This window comes from Cydia pomonella, chromosome 23 (assembly GCF_033807575.1).
Source record: "Cydia pomonella isolate Wapato2018A chromosome 23, ilCydPomo1, whole genome shotgun sequence".
Classification (NCBI taxonomy): Eukaryota; Metazoa; Arthropoda; class Insecta; order Lepidoptera; family Tortricidae; genus Cydia; species Cydia pomonella.
Genome location: NC_084725.1, coordinates 3,562,797 through 3,576,551, shown reverse-complemented (window position 1 = coordinate 3,576,551; position 13,755 = coordinate 3,562,797). Strand labels below are relative to the sequence as shown.

Below are 13,755 nucleotides of genomic sequence, written 5' to 3'. Positions count from 1 at the left end.
GTTGCACACGGTACTGAAAAGCTCTCTATATCACGATATATAAAATACTATTTTTAAATTACAGAATGGTAATAAGAACACGATATCCTCTAGCCCCTATGTCAACATTTTCTAAGACAAATGCAATTATGATTTATCTAGAGGTTGAAAGTACCAGATACCAGAAATACCGGTATCAAGCCTATTCTGGTATCGATACCAGTAAATTAGAGCGGCAGACCCATGATCTCACGGACCCAATCTCGCACGTACGGTTTTCGGCTGTAAACTTCTGCGGTAATCAACACTCAAATTAAACATGATAATATATTAATTAAACATGGTAATCATTAATAATTATTTATTTTCGTGAACTTAAAAAATAAATATGTTACATTGCGTACTTTTACAGCTTCTCAAAACCTGTATTATATGTGTTAATTTTTTGTGAATGTGATATTCGGGATGTATTTTTTAATTAAATTAAACATCATTTTATTTCAGTGTAGAATTCAGGAAGCACTTTAAAAATGCCAGATTTAATACATTGATACATACAGATTCCAGAAACATCGGTATCAAGCCTGCTCTGGTATCGATACCGGTATCATATTACTAATTCTTATTCATTTTGATTAATTTAAAATAAACAAGTTAGCTATTTTGACAATTGTTATAGAACGTTGTTAGATTAGATGATACCAGAAATAGTACCGGTGTAAAGTCTGCTCTGGTATCGATACCGGTGAATTATAGTGGTAGGCCCGTAACCTCACGTATCCAATCCCTGACGTACGGTATTCGGCTGTATACACCAGGCTGGTCTGGTAACGCGCAGCCCACTCCAAATGAGACCAGGCCTATCAGTTTTCCGTTGTATATGACTGGTCCGCCAGAGTCACCCTGAAAAGAATAGGGAAAATCGGTCAGGCTTATATCTTTCAATTCTCAAACAAAACTTGTTGGAAGGTAACGCGCGCAGCCTTGAGCATCATCTAATGCGTTTGAAACATTTAGTTTTATTTATTCGTATGGCATTTACATAGTCGCTTAATTATAAATTATAATACAATATCTAAGTTCTTCACCCATTGGGCAGCGTTTGCATTAGGTGAGTGAAGATCTAGGGCCTCTCCAACAAATTTCCGTATCGGGCAATTATGTGTAATGTGGTGTATAGTCTGCACTGCAAACATTTAGTGGTGGTTGTAGAAAGCATATAAAGGTCAAATACGACGTTGTCTGTACAATAGATTTCCTGTGGCAGAATAGTACATTACGATACAAGTGCGAAAAATAGGAAATTCGAAACGAGTGGCGATAAATTAAAACACGACCGAAGGGAGTGTTTTAAATCGACACGAGTTGCGAATTACCTATTCGCACATGTATCGTACAACGTTTTACAGTACATATGGCCCTTTAAATGTTCGACACAGAAACATAATATGCTAATTTTCGCACTAGTGCGGTAAAGTAGCACCATATGTACTGTAATTAATCTTTGTGTATTTAGAGCGCTGGTGGCCTAATGGTAAGAGCGTGCGACTTGCAATGCGGAGGTCACAGGTTCAAACCCCGGCTCAAACGGTCACGTCTGAATATATCGATACGGACAAAGTGCCAAAAATATGTATACACTACTCTATGGGCCATAAGATCGTGTATATATATTTTTGGCACTTCGATCGTGTCGATGTTTTCAAACGTGACTGTACCAATGAATTTTTCGGAACTTACGTACGAAATATCATTTGATAGTTACCAGTCGATTTTCGGTGAAGGAAAACATCGTGAGGAAACCGGACTAATCCCAACAAAGCCTAGTTTATCCTCTGGGTTGGAAGGTCAGATGGCAGTCGCTTTCGTAAAACTAGTGCCTACGCCAAATCTTGGGACTAGTAGTCAAGCGGACCCCAGGCTCCCATGAGCCGTGGCAAAATGCCGGGACAACGCGAGGAAGAAGAGAGTTTTTTGTGATATGAACTAGTTAATGATAGTAAACATTTTTTGAATGTTAAGAGCATTCGATTCGTTCCGATTAAGATATCAGCATACGGCAGCATGAACTAATTAGAAGTACCGTGTAATGAGCGATAACATTACCGTTATTACTATCGATATGAATTATGATATCATAATTAGTATGCGATGGTGACCGAGTGGATAATTATGACGTCCGAATTTCAATCAAGTCACGGGTTCAAAAACGTAGCTCGCACCAATGAGCCTTCATTGATATTTAACCGACTTCAAAAAAGGAGGAGGTTCTCAATTCGACTGGTTTTTTTTAACCGACTTCAAAAAAGGAGGAGGTTCTCAATTCGACTGATTTTTTTTTTGTATGTATGTTACTCGATATCTCCGAGAATCGTGAACCGATTTTCAAAATTTTGTTTTTTAATCGAACGGGTATAACCCCGAGATGGTCCCGTTGGCACCAAATCGAGGTATGATGATGGGATCTTGGAGAAATCGATGGAACTCTTCAAATGTTATAGGTACATGTATGGAGCTATTGGTAATATTTGAAGTCGGTTTTATTTTTTGTTATTTTAAAATATGTACGTACGGAATATCATAGCTTTTCAGTGAAGATAAACATCGCGAAGAAACCTGCATACAAACGAATACAGCGAAGAAATTCATAGGTGTATGTGAAGTCTCCAACCCGTATTGGATCAGCGTGGGATCTATAGCCCAATCCCTCTAGCGCGTGACATGAAGCCTGTATGTATCCAGCAGTGGGACGTATAGCCTGATTTATTATTATACCAGTATTACCGGTATCTGTCTTACCTGACATGAGTCCTTAGTGCCGTTAAGGAATCCTGCGCAGAACATACGATCCGTAATGTTGTGATAGTTCACATTCGGCAGTATCTTGCAGATTTCGTCAGGTATGATCGGTACGTAGACACGACGTAAATGGTCTTGCATTGCGCTTTTCTGAAAACATAATACATAAGCAGATTATTTCACGGAAGTATGTACACACATAAATTTATCAAGAATTGTCGAATGAGAATTTGACGCAAGTACGTATCAAAATATTTAGAGCCGGCGGAAAGAGAAGAGTCGTAGAATAATAAATATTATAGGACATTATTACACAAATTGACTAAGTCCCACAGTAAGCTCAATAAGGCTTGTGTTGAGGGTACTTAGACAACGATATATATAATATATAAATATTTATAAATACTTAAATACATAGAAAACACCCATGACTCAGGAACAAATATCCATGCTCATCACACGAATAAATGCCCTTACCAGGATTTGAACCCGGGACCATCAGCTTCGTAGGCAGGGTCACTACCCACTAGGTCAAACCGGTCGTCAAAGAATGTATGGGCTCCCCTCCATTCCACGTTAAAGAACTCCACTCTGAAAAGAACTCTAGTCTCTATAAAAGATTCGGGTGTGTAACGAGTTGAAAGATTAGATTAAATTATTTTATTTCATGAAATTTTCAATACAAATTTGCATAAGCCAAACTTTCTCAACAGAAATCACATCACGATCGTCGAAAACTAGATACCAACATGCAAGAATTCCATAAATTCGAGTTTCGAATTAAATTATATGATTTGGACCCGGGTACGTCCTTAACCTACGTTCATAAGAGAGGTATGGGCATTGTGAATGTCATCTCGCTTTGTGTGGTAGGGCACAGCCAGTGGATGTCATTCCAGATCTAGAGCAGAGCCCAACTGAGGAAGTACCTCCACCTTACAGAAAACAGCAGCCAAATAACACTAGACCCTACTCATAGTGTTGTGTTCCATAGCTCAACGAGGGGGGCGGGTTTAGGGTCGGCAACGCGCATGTAACTCCTCTGGAGTTGCAGGCGTACATAGGCTACGGAGACTGCTTACCATCAGGCGAGCCGTATGCTTGTTTGCCACCGACGTAGTATTAAAAAAAAATGAGTCCGAAAAACACAGTCGTGTCTTAAATCAGAGGACTCAAAGGACTCGATTCATAACCAACACTACCCATAGCCGCCTGAAAATGAAGATTTTCATTACGTTTTATCCCTGTGCATGTAATCACGTAATAGAACATCTAAGGCATATTTATCTAAGCGTAACATTTAATATTTTTACTACCCATCCCAAAACTCATAGAGGTTATGATAATTTAGCAACACGATTGATATGGGTCGACCTTCGCCGTTTCGTCCGATCTACATTTCTAGAATTGGGTAGCATTAACATTCGTCTACATTTCTCGACGAATGTTAATGCTACCCAATTTTTACGCACTTTCATCCCATTTTAATCCTAAAGGATAACTCATAAAATATTTATTGTAAAAATCTAACAGGGGCTTGAAAGGCCCGAAAAGGTTTTATGTCTAAATCACTTAAATAAATCAAAATCATCAAAACGGTTCAATGACCCCATAAAATATTGGGTGAATAACAGATAAATTTAACAAAGTACCTAAACATTACTATTATTATACTATATATAGTTTATAACCGTATGTTATATTTATAACAGTTTATACTAAGGTTTGACAGCAACCAAGACACTACGTACGACATTTCCTAACCTTCCTTTTGCAATAGGTACATAGGCGTAGTGGGCCCGGGTTTCTTGAACACTACCACCTAATATCTCACTATATACTGCATATGTCCCCACCGACTAACTGCCAGAAAGGCACCACTAGGCGTAGTAGGCACAGATTTATCCAGAGGCACAGTCATGAGGATGCAGCTCGTTATTAATGCTCAAAAGCGGGTATGTAAAGTTCGCGAAGAGCAACTTGCCTATTGCGATGGGCAGCATCTTAAGCATGGCTTCTATAGCACCAGTTAGTACCCACCTTATACTGTCATCTCCCGCTGACTGCCTCTAAGGCAACCACGACATCTTCCACCTTTCTTTAACAATAGGTCTATTTATTTGTTTTTTATTTTATTTTATTTATTAGGCACACAAAACAGATAACATTTACTACATTATATAATTATTTTAAGTCGAGGTTTTGGTTGGGAATGCCATCCAAAGCATGTATGCGCAGCATGTAATACACATTAAAGAGCGAAAACTACAACTATACTAACTACACTTAATTACACAATAAAACAATTTTTAGACACAAAACAACAAAGGTCGGTACAAAGGCGTAATAAGCAAAGGTTTTCTAACAGAATCAGCTGGAAGTCCCAATCATATGGATCTGCATGCACACAATTGTTGTTCATGCTCAAGAGCGGCGCAAACCAATCTGTGTATAGCGATCGATCAAAACGTCTTGAGCATTACTTTAGCAGCAGCTACTAACTCACCTAATACTGACTATCCTCAGCCTTTAACGTCTAACAAGGCATCAGGCAAGACATCCTCCAGATCCTCCATTCACCATCGGGACATAGGCGTGGTAGACACAAGTTTTTCTAACAGAACCAACTGGAAGTCCCAATCGTGGAGAGTTTAGTGTTAATGTTCAACAGCGGGTACATGAAGTGCGCGAAGACCAATCTGCCTATAGCGATGGGCTGCATCTTAGGCATGGCTTTTGCAGCAGCAGCTAGTAACTCACCTTATATTGTGTATGTCCCCACCCGCTGACTGCCACTAAGGCACCAGGCACCACATCAGTCAGCCTCCCTATAGCAATAGGTCTTGACATGGGCGTGGTAGGCACTGGCTTCTCCAGCAACACGAGCTGGAAGTCCCAATCATGAGGATGCAGTTTACTGTTCATGGACCAAAGTGGATGTGTGAAGTGAGCGCAGATGTTGTAGCGGACTGCTAGGCTTCGGAAGGTGGACCCGACTAGGACGAAGGTTTCTTTCTCTCTGGAAATGCGTATTAAATAATCATCGTCAAAATTATGGCTAACATAAAAATAACTCTTCAACCTCTCCAAGAATCCAGAAGGGAACATTGAACAGTTGAAAGAAGCCGCATACACAACAACTGCCATACGGAGTATGCAACTGGCCAATTATCTAATTAAAAAACACTTTGTTACTATATTATGCCGTTGACCAGGAAATCTAAACAGGAACAAATATGTCCTTGATTGAGAAAATTGGGCAAAATACTTATGTTTCTTAAAAATGCTTTTTGTTGTTTATGAAAGGTTAAGTTAAGATTGTTTTCTCCAAAGTTTTAATCTGCGTGTAATAACATTAAGGCGCGGTGTATAGTAAAATGCGCTATTTTTAAATCGATATTTACAGGCTTGTACAAGGATTTCATCGATTATTTTCTAGTATGTATAACTTCAGTCTTTGAACTAGCCGTATGCTTGTCAGAAACACGATGGCTCATCTTTTTCTCGATAGATTTTTGCTTTGAAAATATGCTTAAAACTGTATTTATTTCGATATTTTAGAAGTACTATGATGAATATCAATATGAAATTTACTTCATTCAATAGCTTTTAAGTTACTCTAACATTTTGCTTGTCAGTTTATCGATGCGTTAAATTTTTCATTCATAATTATGAATTCAACATTTTGTCTACTAAACGTTACCCTGCGCGGCAATACCGTCAGTACCCCAGTACGCCCGTGACCACTGTCAGCGTCGGGCCTGTGCTAGTATAGCGGACGTTACATAAAATGGATAATCACACTATAAATACACAAATATGTTATACACACAATGTTTTCATCACTCTTACGAAGAAAAAACTAATTTTTAAGCTAATTGATTCTTAAATACGGTGACATTTCAGACATCCATCCGTCATATTATCTTTTTTGACAAGTTTTACACACGCACCTGTCCGGCATACAGCCACGATCCAAATGATGAAATGGTGCCTTGCACCCGAGTTAAACACTCTACTTTTCATTTTTAATACGAGGAAGGTAAAATACATGTACATTTTAAAAAACACTGCTAAGTATAAAATTCAGTAGTACTTATTTCGTGAGGGGTACCTACTTTTAATTATCAATTTAGGTAAAATAATATTTTAAATGGCTATTACAGTAATAATCAAATTGAATACCTATTTTTAAACGTAAACAAATAAAATTAATCCGCTTGTTTAATTTATATAAGTCATTATATTGGAACAGCTTCATTTTTAACACATACAGGATGCAGGAGATATACTGGATTTAAATATGTGGGATTTAAATAGTGCTTAGTGAAAGGTACCATTTCACGTTTTTGTGGAAGTGCTCAAATGGCTGTAATAGTTTATGTTATAAGTGTTGAATTTGTTTGGTATTTCTGGTTTGTTAACTTTCATATCAACTATTTTATTTTGTAAGGTGAGCAGTGATATTTACCCTTCAAATTCCATTCAAAATTTTGCAAGTACTCGGTTCGGAAGTTCGTATATATTTGTACCTCTCGCCAATATTTTTATTTCACTGGTTAATTATTCTGTAAATTCAAGAATGTCACTAAATTCCATTTTTGATAATGTTAAACATAAAGTCCTTTGTAAAAGTTTGGTATAATACTTTTATACCATGCTATTTCTGTTTTGTATGAAATGAAAACTGGTGACATTTTATTTCTTTTTTCAAGTATAAATTTTGATGACACTCTGCCGTCAATTTCAGGTCTCAGCCAATTTTACCTTCTTCTTTAAAACCTTGGACCTTGTTATGTCTTTGTGATATGCTTTTACTATTTTTCCTGCCAATACAAAATATAAGTGGAAAAAAACCGATCGAAAGTTTTGCAAAATATATTTTCTTCATTTTTGCATTAGGGTGCTTATGTGTAATATGTATATATTAAAATAGTTTATTTTGAAATGAATCACTAGTCAAGGCCTATAGTATATCCCTTCAAGTGGCAGAAGCCAAAACGTAAAAAGTAGTCACGTGGCGGGGCCCCGTCGGGTTTTCAGCGCGGATTTAGAGAATATTACAAATTCAACTATTTAAGCTTATCTATGTATAAAAGTATATATTGAAGCATATATCGTTAGAATAAGCACTAAATACGCTATTCGAATAGAACAATTAAATTATTGTCTTCTTCTTCTTGGTCCCTCAATGCTGAGGATCGTGACATCATGTCCTTCTGTTGAAGTTGTCCTTGTTGTTGTTAAATTATTGTAATGTTTATGCATTTCGCCACATGCACCTAACTAATCAAACCTAGCAACAGTGACATTTTTACAGTTTCCTTATTAAAAATGACTACCACCACAAAACAAAGTTATGATTGGAGGAGAATTGTTAATTAATTTTCTACGTAGGGCTTAAAATTCAAAGGTTAAGTCATAAAAAGTGCCCGTGATGAAACGGATTTTTTTTAACCACGTATTCCTGAGGTCATAAGAAGAATTTCATGTACAAGTTTAAGTCAATTCCGCAAAAAAAAAATGTGTTTTTTTTTACTTTTTGTATGTTTATGGATGAATATAAATTGGTACATTTTTTTTCGTAAAAATAAGTCTATTCAAATGGTACCTTGTGACTTTGATATCTGTCAAGAAGGTAGTCTAGACTAGGTCCCAAAGTGGCGACTGGCGACATAGCCATCAAAAAGGCGTTATGCACTAAAACACAACGAAAAATATTTTTTTTAATTGGTATTAACTCTGAAACTAGGCGAATTAAAAAAGTTTATATGACATTTTTGCCTCTAAATACGATCCGGAATATACTGTTAAAATCTTTCCGTTTCTTCGAGGGTACCGTGTATTTACAAAATAACCTCTTTAAAAATCAAGACAGAACTCGATCTAGGCGTTCGATCCCGGATGAACGGTCCTTAGCAACCAAGCGTTAACAAGCGTGTGTATCTATGTTTTCGTTGTCTAACTTGCTAGCTACTTTTGGGCGCTAGAAGAGCGTAAATATACTTCAAAGCCTTTAATTTTGCCACTAAATATGGCAACACCTCACTAACCACCCTCTGTTGGCCGACAGCTTTCTGGCTATCGCATCGACCCGTGAGTGGTGGGCCACCACTTGAAGGGATAAATAACATAGTTGACGATAAAATAATTTTGTTCATCGGAAAGTTTTGTATGTTAATTAACTTTACGGAACAGGTCTTAACAGTTCTTTCCAAAGGAAAATAATACTCATTGAGACAATTCTAACAACCTCAAACGCAATTTGGTTGCGATATTTTGACACAGAGTTCCTATGGCCACCTCCTCTCTCATGCATCAGATCAGCTCGATGGTACCATAATATTTCATTGTCACCCTACTTACATATGTATGCAGATTTTCAACTTCATCTGAAACCTCAGTGGGTCAAATATACTTGTAATATTTGATTACAGACAGAGTAGACAGACAACAGACTGATTCTTTATTAGACATTAATTAAAGTCAGTCAATTATACTCATTACTATATAACTTCGAAGTAGTAGTAGTAGTAGTATAAGTGCATTTTTGCCATTATAAACTTTAAGTAATAAATAATAATAGCAGTTTTCTCGACTTTTGCATTTAAAATTTATAATCGTCTTCATTGTCGTCAATTCAAAAAATAATATAGAAATAGTCGTTACAGTTAGAGTCATGGTTCTTTTTTGAGAAGATAGCATAATTTATCGACTTTTTGGAGCTACATATGCTTGTGCATACCTTATGCTTGTTTCCAGTTATCTCAATACTAGCAAAAACATGCTACCTTTTTACGTTCACTTCCACAAATGACTTAGCTTTGCTAGTATTCTTCCTTTTTTCACTACTTGCCCGAAATTGACTTCTATTGCATTTTTAAGGTCAACTACGTTTTGAATAGGTATCTATATATGATTTAAAGCAGACAGTTGTAACTTTTGTCTGAATTAGTAAGTAATATTATTTCGACACAAAACGATTTGGTATCATTTTACTAGGTTCTCAATTTGCCGCGGTATACTCTAGTATTATATATAATTATCAAATTTTTAATTTCATTAAGTTTAAATCATTATCAATATAAATTTCCGGAAAAGATCCCAGAACTAACAAACCAGAATACGGATGGCGTCAGAATAAGGACGTAGGCTTGCTGCGAGCGCGGCGCGCGGGGCGCCCGCCTGCCTGCTTTACCACTTCGTCTGCTTCACCCCCTCAAAAACCTAAAATCTGTCTATAAGAGCGCCTTAATCATTCATTCTATTCCCCGCTTTAAATTTCACCTACTTACCTACAATGAGCCGCGGTGAGAACCCACTCCGGTGCAATCAGGGTTCCACCACAATATTCCCCATAAAGCACTTGGTACGGGGCATCCTTTATGTCAATACTTTTACCTCCGACGATCCTGAATTTAGGCTGTAAGTGGGAAAATTACTGTTTAGTCGGGCGAACTAAAAAAGCATGAATTTAAAAAAAATCTACGGGTGATAATCGCCCCTTTATTTTTCAATACATGCCCCTTTTTTGCTGACAGAAATGCATTGCCATGCTATAAATAATTTTATATCTCATAAGTAGATAGTATTGGATAATTTGTCATCGAAACTTTCTGAAATAAAGTAGCAAAATTTTTCAATGACGTCATTCCTCTGTAGGCGGTGTCTTAGATTGTCTCCGAAGAGTTTTGGGATCCCGGAACCACAAATACTATAAAGTTGGTGATTCCTTCGATATGGTTATAGAAAGTCCAATGTAGGAAGAAGACAACGTGGAACGTACCGGTGTAAGTGGGTTGAAGTTCCTCGCATCCTCCTCTCCCTGGAGAACCTCATGGAAGTATAGGTAGTTACGAGGCGGGATGCGGCGAGTCACGTATAGACGGAAGTAGTGCGCTACGCAGCCGGAAGACAATAGGCCATGGACGAGGTTATCTGAAATCGTGGAGAGTTACCAATTGGTTTGTCAATGGAGACAGTCATGAAGGTAAATTTAACCTCATGTTTGTGGATGATAAGGGTCCTGACCGAATTTTTAGTCATATTTTGCATTTATTTCGAGAATTTTTTCTGTTCTATACAACAAACAATCGACTTAAACCCACGATTTTTGACCCCCAACCGCATAATAATATGAAAAGTTAAAGAAAACAGGGTGTATGTCAGCTCCGCGCAATACTGAAAAATAAGGGTAAATAGAGTGTTTCCACGCAGCCGTTGCTAGCGGACGCGCAAGAAGTAGCGCACGAAACGTAACGTAAGGTAACGTAGCGCAATGTTTAATTTTACTCCCCATAAATTTTCATACCCCGGGCATACATAGACTTCGATTCTTAAGGAGTAAACTCCAAAAATAATTCTAATAAATGGGTTGTTAAATTTTTTCTTACAAGTTATTCCGTTTAGATGACGAATTTTTTCAGTAGGCGTTCTATTGTGAAACTACCGTTAGGCAGTAGGTACAATGACTAAGAGCTCATTTGGACGGCGCGCGAACTCTCAAGCGAGCTTAGTTACATTGCGGACTATTGAGGTTACATCAAATGTAGCTGACCGATCAAATGCCGCAATGTATTGAACTGGCATGTGAGTTCTCATACCATCTAGGGCTTAGAACGCACTACGATAAATTTCTTGCGTTTTCAGTCTTATTTCTTACGGTTTCAGTCTTGCAAGTGCGTGCACTTATGAAGCCGTACGTTACACTTTAAGCGTTTCTGAAGCCTTAAGAAATTAACTGCAGTGCGTTCTAAGTCTAAATGAGTCCTAAAGCGGTCCCGGTCCGCGCTGAAGCGTTCGACTTCATTTTCTATGATGAGTGATCGGTGATGATGAGTGATCGGAGCTCACTTCTATAGAAAACAATATGTCGGACGCATAGACCCGGACCCAGCCCATTCCAGCGTGAGTCATCATTTAGGTTGTAACCAGGAAAGCAGTACGACGAGAAGGAGGACTACTGATATGCATTTACTTTGATATTATATGCACGATATTGTTAGCATTCTCATAGTAACAATGTCACAAGTCGAGTAAAATAACTACATCAATATATTTTATCTGAAAAAGTCACCCATGAAATTCATTTGATATGCTTTAATAGAACATAAAAATAATACTTTTTCGTAGGCATGCATAATATTTATTATAGTTTACGATAAAGATTTTTTTAATTAGCCCTAAAATTATTCACGTTCGTTCGAAATTTATCGAAATTAACTTTCGTGAGAGATATTTCAAAATATTTAAATAGCTCTGATTACATTCACGTGAATTATTCGTCAGTATTGGCGTTGTCACGATGGTGTTCACGAATTTTTTCGATTCGAGTTTATTATTAGAAACAGTCAAGTGTGAACGGACTCGCGCACCGACCTGATCTTTCCAGCGTGAGTCATTTTTAAGGGAGGTCCATACTATAATATAATGACCATAATGAGGTATACCTTTGCCCGTACAGTTGCCGTTGAGGTCTCCAGGTTTGCACACAGAGCTTTGAGCGTTGGAACCTTGAACCAAAACGAAATCTAGCTTCACTTTCCTGGCTCATTAAGTAGGATCGGTAAATACCATAAAATCAGCCAAGTATAGATAGATACATATTTATTTATCAGCCAAGTATAGATAGATACATATTTATCAGCCAAGTATAGATAGATACATATTTTTTTTATCAGCCAAGTATAGATAGATACATATTTGTCAGCCAAGTATAGATAGATACATATTTTTTTATCAGCCAAGTATAGATAGATACATATTTATCAGCCAAGTATAGATAGATACATATTTTTTTTATCAGCCAAGTATAGTTAGATACATAATTTTGTTCATGTCCACATTGACAACAATCATGGCATTGACATCAGACAAACAAAAAAAGTGTAAAAAAATGCAAACTTAATTTAATATTTTTTTTACATAATTAAAATAATAATAGGCTAATATCTTCCAGTTATGGTCCCAAACTAAAGAATATATTCGTTTATGGTTGATTATTATTTCAAAGTCCCAGTTCTAAGGCAAATTATTAACAAAAATAGGAGAAGAATTCGAATTTAACTGAATTAATGAATTGAATTGTAATATAGTTGGGATACGTATTTTAATTTACAGTAAAAAAAAAAAAACAATTTAAATTCACACTTGATGAATGTAAATATTGATTGATGTATGTATTTAAATTCACACTTGATGTCTTCAAACTTGTTGAATGTAACTTTTAAAACGTCACAAATGGTTATTCGTTTATGTTCTCAGCATCTTTTATGTTGTTTATTTATGTAGATCTTAATTTGTTTCTCAATATAGTTTATAACTAACTTTATTTCTATTATAACTAAGATTCAAAATTATGTTATAGAATTTAAATTTTATAATAATTATAATTGAGAAAGTTATTTTCAGAAACAACAATTTCGTAGAAATAAACTTTAAACTAGAAATAAACTATTTTATAATATTGAAAATATATTAATCATTCGGCCTGCAACACATTAAAGATTATTATTTAAAAAAAAAAACTTTGTCTCACTCAAAATGGTAAATTTGAATTCATTTCCAACCATCGAATACCGACTCCCAATCTTTAATAATGAGTTCCACAGTTATCACGAAAGATACCCATTATTGCACATGTTTCAATAATTTAACTACATACCGTAAAAACACATTTCAATCACGGAAAACATACACAGCCATATCGGAGTCCACATTATGGCATAACAGCCTTCGGAGACTGAAGGTGGCCATCTAATGGCTTATTTTAAGTTCTCCGTAGCGTTTGTGGCGAATTGTAAACATCATTAGAGAATTGTGAACAGTATATTGAATGTAAAAAACGCGGTATTTTTTATTAGAATTCTGGCGACCAAATAAAGTCCTACTCAGCTACTATTTTTACGTTTATTTCAGTTTATAGTAAATATATAAAATATGAATTGGATTTGTCTTTAGTTATAAGGATAACAGGCA

General features: G+C 36.4%; 1 protein-coding gene across 2 annotated transcripts; it reads right to left on the bottom strand.

The window, feature by feature from the left end:
- Nucleotides 1-326: 326 nt before the first annotated feature.
- On the bottom strand, nucleotides 327-13,548 carry LOC133530588 (trypsin-7-like). 2 transcript variants are annotated; one of them, XM_061868551.1, is made up of 7 exons: nucleotides 13,442-13,548; nucleotides 12,228-12,290; nucleotides 10,565-10,716; nucleotides 10,074-10,201; nucleotides 5,539-5,797; nucleotides 2,779-2,928; nucleotides 327-882 (listed from the first exon to the last, which is right to left on the bottom strand). In XM_061868551.1, the coding sequence occupies exons 1-7, from the start codon at nucleotides 13,494-13,496 to the stop codon at nucleotides 730-732; spliced, it is 960 nt and encodes a 319-aa protein (XP_061724535.1). In that variant the 5' UTR covers nucleotides 13,497-13,548; the 3' UTR covers nucleotides 327-729. The 2 variants fall into 2 exon arrangements, with proteins under 2 accessions (XP_061724535.1, XP_061724536.1); XM_061868552.1 differs by lacking the exon at nucleotides 13,442-13,548 and adding an exon at nucleotides 13,316-13,372.
- Nucleotides 13,549-13,755: the final 207 nt, after the last annotated feature.

What these genes read in the sequence shown, in the direction of transcription:
- LOC133530588 (XM_061868551.1), bottom strand. Translation starts at nt 13,496, where the DNA reads ATGTGGACTCCGATATGGCTGTGTATGTTTTCCGTGATTGAAATGTGT. An exon ending in GATTGAAATGTGTTTTTACG is followed by an intron (nt 12,291 to 13,441) that starts GTATGTAGTTAA and finishes TTTTGGTTCAAG; the next exon opens with GTTCCAACGCTCAAAGCTCT. An exon ending in GCACTAAGGACTCATGTCAG is followed by an intron (nt 883 to 2,778) that starts GTAAGACAGATA and finishes TATTCTTTTCAG; the next exon opens with GGTGACTCTGGCGGACCAGT.